The 11,637-nt window shown below is 48.0% G+C and overlaps 1 protein-coding gene across 1 annotated transcript; it reads right to left on the reverse strand.

Moving 5' to 3' along the window:
* Positions 1 to 672: 672 nt before the first annotated feature.
* GPX7 (glutathione peroxidase 7) lies at positions 673 to 9,971 on the reverse strand. Its single transcript, XM_059689564.1, has 3 exons — positions 9,772 to 9,971; positions 3,890 to 4,151; positions 673 to 2,352 (listed from the first exon to the last, which is right to left on the reverse strand). The coding sequence occupies exons 1-3, from the start codon at positions 9,904 to 9,906 to the stop codon at positions 2,189 to 2,191; spliced, it is 561 nt and encodes a 186-aa protein (XP_059545547.1). The 5' UTR covers positions 9,907 to 9,971; the 3' UTR covers positions 673 to 2,188.
* Between the last annotated feature and the right edge of the window lie 1,666 nt (positions 9,972 to 11,637).

Raw genomic sequence — 11,637 nt, forward strand, 5'->3', positions numbered from 1 at the left:
CAAATAGACCGAACAGTGGAACAACCAAACAACTGAACAACTGAACAACCAGTTGCTATGATGTGCGCTGACCACCAGGGGCTGTCACGGAACATGGCAGGCATCGGCAGCAGGTGGCAGAGCACAGAACAAGGGAGGTGTCGGCCAGGGTGGGATGGCGGTGCAGGTGAGCAGGGGTACCAGACCAAGGCGGGGGCGCTGGTCCTGTCATCAGGGTGAGCCTCTGGTGGTTACTGGAAATTCTTTGCTCCCACATGCCGCAGTACCACCTGGTGCTCGCACCCGCTGCTGGCGCCTGCCTCAGTCACTCTGCGCCATCAGCGGGTGCAAGCAGGGCTGGCAGGAGCGGGGCAGCTGGCAGACAGGGGACCAGGGGCCATGGCAGGAGGGGCCAGGCAGGGGAGCGGAGGATCAGCCGAGACCTGCCCCTATGCCCATTGCAGCCTTGTGGCCCACAGTTCCTTTCAAGGTGCACGAATTCATGCACTAGATCCCTAGTATTTTATAAAAGTAAAAAATATATTTTATATTCAGAATTCAAACATTACAGTAATACTTAACAAAGAAAGTGAACGACTCCTATTATCCCTACTCACCCCTTCATGGACAACCACCATTAATAGTTTGGTCTATATTCCTCCCCCCTTCTCTCACTTAACATTGTAATTTTTTAATAAAAATATTATACTTTATACTGGATTTTTTTGTGTGTGTGTGAATGTGTTCATTCTGTTTTGCAACTTGCCCTTTTTTCGCTTTTGGACAACTTTTGTGATAGCATATAGAAATCTAATTCATTAATTTTAGTAACTATATTATTGTATCATTTGGATTTGTATCATAACTTATGGGTTGGTAATAAGTTGTGATGGGCACAAGGGTTACATTCAATTTCCACTATTATGAACATATTATTGTACATATATATTTGCATAGTTTGGGAATCTTCTAAAAGGATAAATAATGGATCAAAGGGTATGAATACTCTTTTGTTTGTTTGGTTTTATTTTTGTTGTTAATTCTCATCTGAGGATATTTTTCCTTTTTTTTTTTTATGACAGAGTGGAAGAGAGAGGGAAAGACAGAAACATCTATGGGTTGCCTCCTGCACAAGCGTTGACCAGGGCCTGGGCTGGGTAGGGGAGGAGCCCGCAACATAGGTACATGCCCTTGACCAGAATCGAACCCAGAACCCTTTGGTCTGCAGGCAAATGCTCTATCTACTAAGCCATGAACACCTTGTTTTAAAAGATATGCTAAATCACTCCAAAAACTTGTGCCAGTTTATTGTCCCAACAATCGTTATATAATTCCCATTTCCCTATATCTTTAACAATGGGTAGGATCATTTAAAAAATCTTTCTAACTTGAATGAAGTTGACTATCTTTTCATATCCTTATTATCCATCTATATTCTGTGAATTATCTATTCATATCTTTTGACTGTTGTTTTAGGTACTTTCTTTCGGTCAGTGAATTCTATTGAGTCTTAATGATTGGCTTGATGAAAAAAAGGCTTGGAAGACTTTGTACCAAATTACTCACAATGTTTACCTCCAGGGATTGAGAGTATAGAAAATGAGGGGTACATTTTCATTTTATCATGACATCCTGCATTATCTACAATGAATTTAAATTACTTTTGTAATTAAAAAGATAATACAGAGGAAAACAACAACAAATAAATGTTTGGCTTGGATTCTCATTGGCTGGAAATTCATGTTGGGTGCTAATTTTCATTAATCACAACTTATTGGTTTATATGCAAAAAAAACATTTATTAAATGCCTCCTCTCGAGCTGTCACTGCTCTAGGCACATTCACAGCTCATTCATTACTCCTCACAACAGCCCTGTGAGGTAGGAATTGGCCCCGTTTTATCGAGTTCTTAATAGACAGGAGATTATTGTTCGATATACTTCTATTTGCCACACGTTTTCATGGACTAGAAGTTCTTACTGGCTGGTGATTCATTGGTCAAGAGCTGTCATTGGCTAGGAGTTCCTGTAGGTTGATCTAAGATTCAAGTGATCAAAATACTAGAATTCTCCCCCCACAGGAGTGATGGGGCGGGTGTGATGGAGGAGAGTCGCAGTCTCTTCCTTTGAAGCACCATTTGCATTTGCTCTGGTTACCCACGGAAGGTGGGGGGAGGGGGGGAGGGTCAGTGGGAGGGGAGGGAAAGGGCTTATAAGTCTTCTCGCTTCTTGAGGATGAGCTTCCTCACAAGTGCGGTGATCTGGGGTCTGATCTCCTCCACCGACACGGTTGGGTCCCAAGCCCCTACCACCTTTCCATCTGGGGCCACTAGGTACTTCCAGAAGTTCCAAGTGGGCTCCTTTCCAGAAGTTTCTAGAACAAAACGAAGAAGGAGAGCAAAGTGTGTGCTTCCCTGTGTACCCTCTCCTGGAGCTCCACTATCATCGTCCATTCTTCCCTTGAAGCAGTGGTTCAATTAATTAGAATTAACTGTAGGGTTTTAAAAATCCTGATGCCCAGTCCACCTCCCGAAACCATCGAAGTCAGAATCTCTGGATTCAGGCATCAGTATTTTTCTTTTTTTTTTCCTTAAATATATTTTATTGATTTTTTACAGAGAGGAAGGGAGAGAGATAGTCAGAAACATCGATGAGAGAGAAACATCGATCAGCTGCCTCCTGCACATCCCCCACTGGGGAAGTGCCTGCAACCCAGGTACATGCCCTTGACTGGAATCGAACCTGGGACCTTTCAGTCCGCAGGCCGACGCTCTATCCACTGAGCCAAACCGGCTTTGGCAAGGCATCAGTATTTTTCAAAAGCTCTCCAGGAGATGCTAATGTGGTACCAAAGTTGGGAACGACTGCTCTAGGACTCTGTGAAGTGTTTGATAAAGCAGTATTAGTTCTTCCTTTATTAATGATCTCAAACTACTACAGTCTACACCCTATTCTCTAATGAAATCTAAATGGTTTCCAAATGTTCACGGACTGGTTGCATCTGAATCGTGGTGGTGGTGGTGGTGGTGAGGGGTGCATAAAATAAACAGATTCTTGGGCTCTGCTTCATTAGGTTTCAGGTTAATGCATTTTTAAGAGCTCCCCAGGTGCTTCCAAAGCAGGGCCAGGTTTGATCTATAACTATGGTAAACTGGGAAGGAACTAATAAAAACACACAGGGGGGAAAAAGTAAATATTAGGATTGACCTACAGAGCAAAATTCCAATCTGCCTCAGCAAGGGGCCTTTTGTGTGCCACGCTGTTGTTTCTCATTGACTTCTCCAGGTGAAAGGGTGGGTGGGGGTGGGGAGGGATAAGAAGGCAACCGGAAGCAGGGAGTGGGAGAAGGCAAAAATGGAGTCCGGGAGAGGGGCCCCAGGGAGGAAACGGGACCATAATGACCAGCGTGGCCCATGACCCCATTTTGCAACTTTGAGGCTTCTGGGGCTGGAGGAGGGATCTATTTCTAAATACTGAGACCTGGTATTTTAGCTCAGGTTTCTCTCCCATGGCCAATAGACTCTGACTCTGACTCAGGACAGGAAATGCCTGTCAGCCTTCTCCAGGCATGCGGCATCCCTTCCCTGTCTGCTCCTCAGTTTCTCCAGCCTCAGTCCAACTAATTCACACTGGCTAAAATCTGAGGGCCCTGCATATGAAAACAGGATCCCAGAGATGTCTGCAAGAGTGGCTGGGGAGTGGGGGCGGTGGAAGGTAGCAGGGTGAAGATATTCTTAGGCAGGAATACCCCTCAGCTCATCCTCAAAGATTAGTGCTGGAACAGACCATCAACCCATTTGGGGGGGTCTGGAAAGGGCCCCAGGTCACCCAGTCAGCCAGTGGCTTCTGCTGCCCAGGGAGCCATGGCCTCAGCCAACTGAGGGAAGGCAAGGGGAAGGATCAGGACTCACGGGTCAGGTACTTGAAGGCAGGATGGGCACCAGTGCCAGTCACTGCGACCTTGCTAAACATGGGGAAGGAGACACTGTAGGTGCGGCGGGCAAAACTCTCGATCTCCTTGTTGCTGTCGGGCTCCTGTTGGCCAAACTGGTTGCAGGGGAAGGCAAGCACATTGAAGTGGTGGGGCCCCAGGTCCCGCTGTAGCTGCTGCAGGGCCCGGTAGTGCTCCTCTGTGAAGCCACACTCGCTGGCCACGTTCACCACCAGGGACACCTGTTGTGGCAAAAACAAAACACAGACAGGCACAACCCAATGAAGAGGCATGCACTTGTGCATCCCCCACACGCCCACCTGTGTGACTCCTCCCCTACAATTAATTATTTCTCTCACACATGCAAGAACACAATGTACACACGTAAATGTGAGTGCAATGTTCTCACATATACACAAGCGCATGCACAGAGGCACAAATGAAATCAAACACGCAGAGCTTACAGATATGGGTGCATACACATACGTGAACATTCATGAGAATAAGCACACAATATTCACAAATGGGTGTGCATACACCCCATGATGCAAAGATACACTAGCACACATCACACATGCCCACAAACACACAGCACGAGCAGAGACAGACATACACACTGAGGCCCTCACATCCAGGGGTGATATGGGAGAGCAGAAAGGCAGACCTGGGTTCAGTTTCTGGCTCAGTCAGCTAGCACTCATCACTGTAGTTGCCTGTATATGTGTCATCTCCCTTTTAAAACGTGAATACTGAGAGCAGGAGCTATGGCCACTTCACTCCAGGGCCTGCCGTATGGAAAAAGTCTCAGAAAGTGCCTGCTGAGTGAATAAGTAAATGTTCACACATACACAATCACCAATGCAGGTGGGTTTTCTTGATAAAAGGACCCAAGGTCCCCAGGACAATCCCTTTTTGTCCCTTTCCCGCCAGTAAACAAATACCACTTTCTTCTACCACTAGACTCACTTTTAAATGTATAGTCGCTTTATAATAAATTAACTGATTTATATAAATTTATTAAATTTGTTTATTTAGCACCCTTATGTGATAAATCTAAAGCTGGCTGATTGAACCTGATTATAATACTGCAACTAGAATTCTGGCACCAATGCTATGTTCTTAGCTCTTAGTTATATATTATTGAACAATTTTAAATCTTACCTTGTGTCTGGGCTTCCCAGCCCTATGTCTCTGTCCACCTTCTCAGAAGAGCCAGGATTATACCAGCTGGCTCCATAAAGAGGGACATCTCCCAGGGGTAGCCTGGGGCATTGGACATGCATAGGCATGAACTGCCCAGGTTAGACATTTTGGACTGGACTTTCTTTGGTGTGAAGGTGCTATTCTGTTCGTTTTAGGATGTTTAGCAGTATCCCTGATCTTTACCCACTAGATGTCCAGTATTTTTTTTTTTTTTTTCAGAGAGAGAGGGAGAGAGAGAGATAGAAACATCAATGATGAGAGAGAATCATTGATCGGTTGCCTCCTGCACAACCCCGCACTGGGGATCGAGCCTGAAACTTGGGCATGTGCCCTGACTAGGAACTGAATCGTGACCTCCTGGTTCATAGGTTGAGGCTCAACCACTGGATCACACCAGCTGGGTTAGATGCCTAGTCTTGACAATTAAAAATGTCTCCACACTTTGCTAAATGTCCCCTAGGTAGCAAAATTACCTCAGTTGAGAATCACTGAGCTATAACTCCTTCACACTGCCTCCATCAGATGAGGAACAACCCATTCCCTGGGGCCACAGGCTCTTAGAACCTCCCCCATTTGCATCAGCATTTGTGATATTCTGCCTGTGGTCGTGAGAAACTGGGATCTTTAACTTCCTTCCCTAGTCAGGGGTCTTCCTCTTTCTTCTCTGCTGGATTCCCTGGGCATGGAAAGTATTAAAAAGTGCTTTTTTTAAAAAATATATATATATTTTATTGATTTTTTACAGAGAGGAAGGGAGAGAGATAGATAGTTAGAAACATCCATGAGAGAGAAACATCGATCAGCTGCCTCCTGCACATCCCCCACTGGGGAAGTGCCCACAACCCAGGTACATGCCCTTGACCGGAATCGAACCTGGGACCTTTCCGTCCGCAGGCCGACGCTCTATCCACTGAGCCAAACCGGTTTCGGCAAAAAAAGTGCTTATTTTAAAAAAGCTTCTGCACAGCAAAAGAAACCATCAACAAAACAACAGGAAAGCCCACTGCATGGGAGAACATATTTGTCAATGTTATCTCCGGTAGGGATTTAATCTCCAAAATTTACAGGGAACTCATACAACTTAACAAATGGAAGATAAACAATCCAATCAAAAAATGGGCAAAGGACCCAAATAGACACTTTTCGAAAGAGGATATACAGAAGGTCAAGAGACATATAAAAACATGCTCAAAGTCACTAATCATCCCAGAGATGCAAATCAAACAACAATGAGGTACCATGTCACATCTGTCAGAATGGCTATCATCAATAAATCAACAAATGACAAGTGCTGGCGAGGATGTGGAGAAAAAGGAACCCTGGTGCACTGCTGGTGGGAATGCAGACTGGTGCAACCACTGTGGAGAACAGCATGGAGTTTCCTCAAAAAATTAAAAATAGAACTCCCATTTGACCCAGTAATCCCACTTCTAGGAATATATCCCAAGAAACACCAATCAGAAAGGATATATGCACCCCTATGTTCTTGGCAGCACAATTTACAATAGCTAAGATATGCAAACAGCCTAAGTGCCCATCAGCAGATGAGTGGATTAAAAACCTGTGGTACACATGATCTCACTCATTTGTGGATTATAGAGAACAACATAGACTGATGAAAAGGGACAGATCCAAAGACTGAGAAACAGCGATCAGGCTATCAATCCCCAGAAGGAAAGTAGGGGAGGGCGGGGGTAAGGGGAAGAGATCAACCGAAGGACTTGTATACATGTATATAAGCCAAACCAATGGACATGGACAACAGGGGGATGGGAGCATGAGTGTGCAGGGCGGGGGGGGGGGGGGAGGTTGGGGTTTAATGGGGGGGGATGAGGACACATTTGTAATACCTTAACTAATAAAAAAAAATCAACAAACCGGTGGTACATCTACACAATGGAATACTACACTGCTGTAAGAAAAGAAGGAACACCCACCATTTAAAACAGCATGGATGGACCTGGAGAGCATTAGGATAAGCGAAATAAGCCAATCAGAGAAAGATAACAATCACATGATCTCACTCATTTGTGGAATATAATGAACAACATAAACTGATGAACAAAAATAGATCCAGAGACAGAGAAGCATCAAACAGACCGTCAAACCTCAGAGGGAAGGCAGGGGAGGGCTAGAGGGAGGGGTAGAGATCAACCAAAGGACTTATATGCATGCATATAAGCATAACCAATGGCCACAGACACTAAGGGGGTGAGGGCATGTGCTGAGGGGTTAGGGGTGGGGAGTGGCAGGGGAGAGGACAATGGGGGGGAAAGGAGACATATGTTATACTTTAATCAATAAAGAATTTTTTAAAAAGTGCTTATTTTAAACCTGCATAATGTGTGTCTGTCCACTCTTTTGGAAGGAAGGAAATCCTGCTTCTAGTTCCATGCCTGAAACCAAAATGCTTATCCTTAAAGTGGCACAAACAGACAGACACATTCAAATACACAAGCAAACAAACAAATCATACACACACACACACACACACACCACTCAGGCCTACAAGTACATACCTTCACACTACAGTCAAGCACATTCCCAAGTGGTTACCCATTCATTCATACTCAATGCTGGTTTAAATGACTGTCTTCCCAATTAGCCTGAGGGCATGCTCATGGCTATATCTCCAGGGCTGCACCCAGTTCCAAGCATGTAGTGGGAGCCAGTAATTTTTTTTTCAATTAAAAACTTATGGTGAAATATACATAATGAGCTAAAAACTATTTGCAACTGAATAAATGACAATATTGCCCAAGTGGCAGACCTAGTTTGGGGTTAACTCAGCATCATTCACAGCTTTCCTGGACTGACTTGCTGATTGCCTCTATACCTGGCGTTTACTAGTAAGGGCACGGGCTCTAGAGCTGGACTGCCTGGGTTCAAATTCTAATTCTGTCACTTAGTAGCTGTGTGACTCTTTTTTTCTTCCAATTTCTTTGTGATCGATTACTTGGCCTCTCGCTCCCATGCATTTACCAGTGACCTAGATAGGATATTAAACCACTCAGAATTCTGAGATTACTTCTCTGAGTCATCTTTTTCTCCAGAATTACTGTTCCTCACATCCCGGATGCCTTATTATTTCTAAAGACAAATAGACTTTGTTCTATTCTTGTCATAGCACTTATTACTACTAGGAATTACCATTTTTCTGTTCCCTTCTTCTCTCTCCTCTTTACCTCATATAAACTCTATTAAAGTGGAAACTTGTCTGTTTTGTTCACCACTGTATCCCCAGGGCTAGCCTAGTACTTAGTATACAGCAGGTGCTCAATAAGAAAGAATGAATTAATGAGTAGCAGAGCTGGTCAAGTGCGAACCTTGGGGCTCTGTGTCCTGCTGCCCTAGAGGGAAGGAGAGGCCTGAATGGAAACAGGCCCTGCTCTTCTTGTGGCTCTTTGCTCTGAGTTCTGGAAAAAGCTCCTGCTGGGGCCCTCCAGACACAGGGACAGAGCACTCTACCAAGGGCTCCCACCCTGTCATCTCATTTGAAACTCACAACATGTTGGGATCACTGGCCCTAGAATTTTAAGGCTTAGAGAGTACTTTCTTCACTAAAGACGGCCTTGCTTCCTGGAGAGGAATGCTGGCAGTCATTTTTGTGTGGTCCGTCCAAATCTGGACAATGGGCCCACCTCTCCCTTAGAGACCAACTCCCCACCCTTCCCACACCACAGCCTCCCTTGAGAAGTGGAGGGCTCTTCATCCCACACAGTGCACCATCTAGGCCTCTGGAAATAGTGTTCAAGGCCCCTCTTGGTGCCTGCCCGCGCTCTTCTGCCCCGTTTCCACCATCTCAGCCTCGTGCTTTAAGCACAACTGCTTGAAGTCACACCACTCCTCCACGCTTCTTGCTGTTTGCTTTGGAGCCTTGACATGGACAGTTCTCTGCTTGGAATGCTCTGCTTGAACTTGCTCAAACTCACCCTACACACTTCCTCTCTGAAGGCGCTCTGAGCTGAGATGCCCTCGTGGTAAGGAGGCAGCAGTTAGCTTGGATGGTTCTTTCATTTCACCCTGAGCTGCCATCTTAGGAGTTTGCCGAGAGTAGACCAAGGGCGGATGAAGCTTTCTCCTCCGGGCTCTCTGTGCTTTCCTGGTGCGGTGTGACCCGTACAAATATACCTCCCTCTCTGGCCTCAGTGTCCTCCCTGGAGGAGGATCTGCCTAAGGTGTCCGCGCACTCCCTCTGCGCTGCACATTCATTCCCACCGTGTTCTCACTGGACTCACAATCAGCTCTCCCAGTTGCAGACGTCGGAACTGGGGATGGCGGAGACAAAGGCCGTGGGGTGCTAGGGTTACTTTTTCCACCCTTGCATGACGGAGGCTAAGCTGGAGGGGGGTTGGGGGGTGGGGGCGCGCAGCCAGCCTCTGGGAGAGGTCGGGACCCGCAGTCCAAAGTCGGCGTCAGGGAAAGCAGCGCCTGCTCCTCGAGTCTCAGGTTTCACTGCGCGCCAGGGCCTTGCCACGTAGCAGCACAGACCCTGAGCGGGATCGGAGGGCGCCTAGCAGGGTGGGGGCTGGGAGCCGGGGCAGGGACGCAGGGTAGCCCCAGGCCCCTCGGAGCCACACCCCGCAGGACGCAGGGCCGCAGGGCCGCCGGGCGCCCCCATCAGGCCCCGCTGGGGGAGGCCCCCGGGCGGACACTCACCGACCCGCGGTACTTCTCCAGTGACACCAACTTGCCCCGGATGTTGACAGCCTTGAAGTCATAGAAGTCCTGCTCCCGCTGCGCACCGGCCGCGGCAGCCAGGAGCAGCCACGCCGCCAGCAGTGCAGCCACCATGACTCGATCCCGAGGTGGCCGCGCGGCGAGGGCAAAGCCTGGGGGGAGCGAGGTGGGGGGGGGGGGAGGGGGGAGACCCGGCCCCGGGGCGGGAGGAGGCGGCTCCGCTGCCACCCGGCTGGCCAGGCAGGACGCGCCCCTTCTCGTTTTTCCTCCTTCAGCCGCGCAGAGACAGGATCTGGATGTGTTTCCCCTCCTTACCAGGGAGCATTGGACCCCGCGCGCCTCCCTGGACCCCCAAAGCCATAATTCCAGGGTTTTGAACACTGGGACCAGAATTCAGTTCACCGAGGTGGCTCTTTCTCGTTTTTGTTCTAGGGATGCAGAGACTCGGTAGGGCAAGGAAGCGAACATCTGGATCTGAGCGTTAGCTTCTAATCAGCGTATTGGCCCGTAGGCTGGTCACGCCGCCGCCTTTCGGGGCCTCCGTTTCTCCGTCTGTTCCGTGGGGCTAGCCTCCCCTCTTGTAGCAGGTAGGCAGCACAGAATGGGAGCTATAGAGAAATGGACGTGAAACACTTTGCCAGCTGAGTGGTGCCTAGAAGCATTAAGTGATGAATGCATGGATGGTTCCAGAAAGGGATGGCAAGGAGGGAGGGAAGAGACGATCGAGGGCCTGTTGCAGGTTGGGTTCCTGGAAAGCAGATTCAGTGATGGAATTGCAGTGCAGGATGCTTATGAGGAAACACCCTGGGGACCAACACCCATGGAAGGGAGAGGCGGGGACAGGCGTGGGCAGGAGTCCAGAGCTCCCTGAAGGCCTAAGGTCAGTTTTGGCTGACTCCACAGGGACTCAAGCTAGGATGGCCCCTCAGAGTTGTCCCCAGATAAACGAAATTGGCCAGGCTTTTATATGCCTGCCTTCATCAGTCCTTGGATAGGGGGCCATCTGGGAAGAGGTGTGACAGGAGCCAAGGCGGCCCTGTCCCTGAAGGGACTGACAGCTACAGGCTTTCTACTGACAGCACTGGTGTCCTAGGTCTTCACTGACTGGGGATCTGGGCAGCATATCATAGTGACTCCCACACTCAGAAAACCCCTACTGAGCCCCACTAAATGCCAGGTATGGAGCTGGGTGCTTATACTACTCGTTCTCCTCCGGGAGCTCACGGGCTACCATGAGAGAAGCCAGGTACTGGGGAGTTTGTGTAACGCAGTGCTAAGCACTCCTACTGTCACGTAGCAAATACTTCTTGAGCATCTGTTCTACACCAGGTTCTGCTGTAGGTGCCTCTTATGCAGTGATGAACAAGACTGTGTGGTTCCTGCCTGGCAGGGGGTGGGGGGCTGTCACAGGTATTAAATAATTCATAAATAGCTCTAAAATTACTGTTGTGGTAAGTACCACCTAAACTAGCCTTGGGTTTGGGGTGGGGCAGGGCTCAAGGAGAGCTTCCCAGAAGGGACATTTGTGCGAAGCTCTAAAGAATGAGTAGAAATTAGCCAGGTTAAAAGTGGAAAGGTCCTGAGGAGAGAGAAACGGTGCATTTTGAAACAAAGAAGGCTGGGTTCCGCTGGAGCAGAGTGAGCAAAGGGTGAGAGGAGGTGTAGAGCAGGCAGGGGTGAGGTCACAAAGAACCTGGTAGGCCATAGTAGAGATTATGGTCGTTAAGGTAAGAAATGAAGGTTCTTTTTCTTTTCTTTTTTTTTCAAGTGGGGGAGAGCAGCGAGTCCTGTGTTATAGAAAGACCCCTCTGACTGTTCTGTAGAGAGTAGGTAGGAAGGGGCAAG

This window comes from Myotis daubentonii, chromosome 3, assembly GCF_963259705.1.
Source record: "Myotis daubentonii chromosome 3, mMyoDau2.1, whole genome shotgun sequence".
In the NCBI taxonomy this organism is placed as follows: domain Eukaryota; kingdom Metazoa; phylum Chordata; class Mammalia; order Chiroptera; family Vespertilionidae; genus Myotis; species Myotis daubentonii.

Coding starts and splice junctions, on each gene's coding strand:
- GPX7 (XM_059689564.1), bottom strand. CDS start 9,906: ATGGTGGCTGCACTGCTGGCGGCGTGGCTGCTCCTGGCTGCCGCGGCC. Junction 4,152..9,771: donor TGGAGAAGTACCGCGGGTCG/GTGAGTGTCCGC, acceptor TTGCCACAACAG/GTGTCCCTGGTGGTGAACGT. Junction 2,353..3,889: donor TGCCTTCAAGTACCTGACCC/GTGAGTCCTGAT, acceptor GTTTTGTTCTAG/AAACTTCTGGAAAGGAGCCC.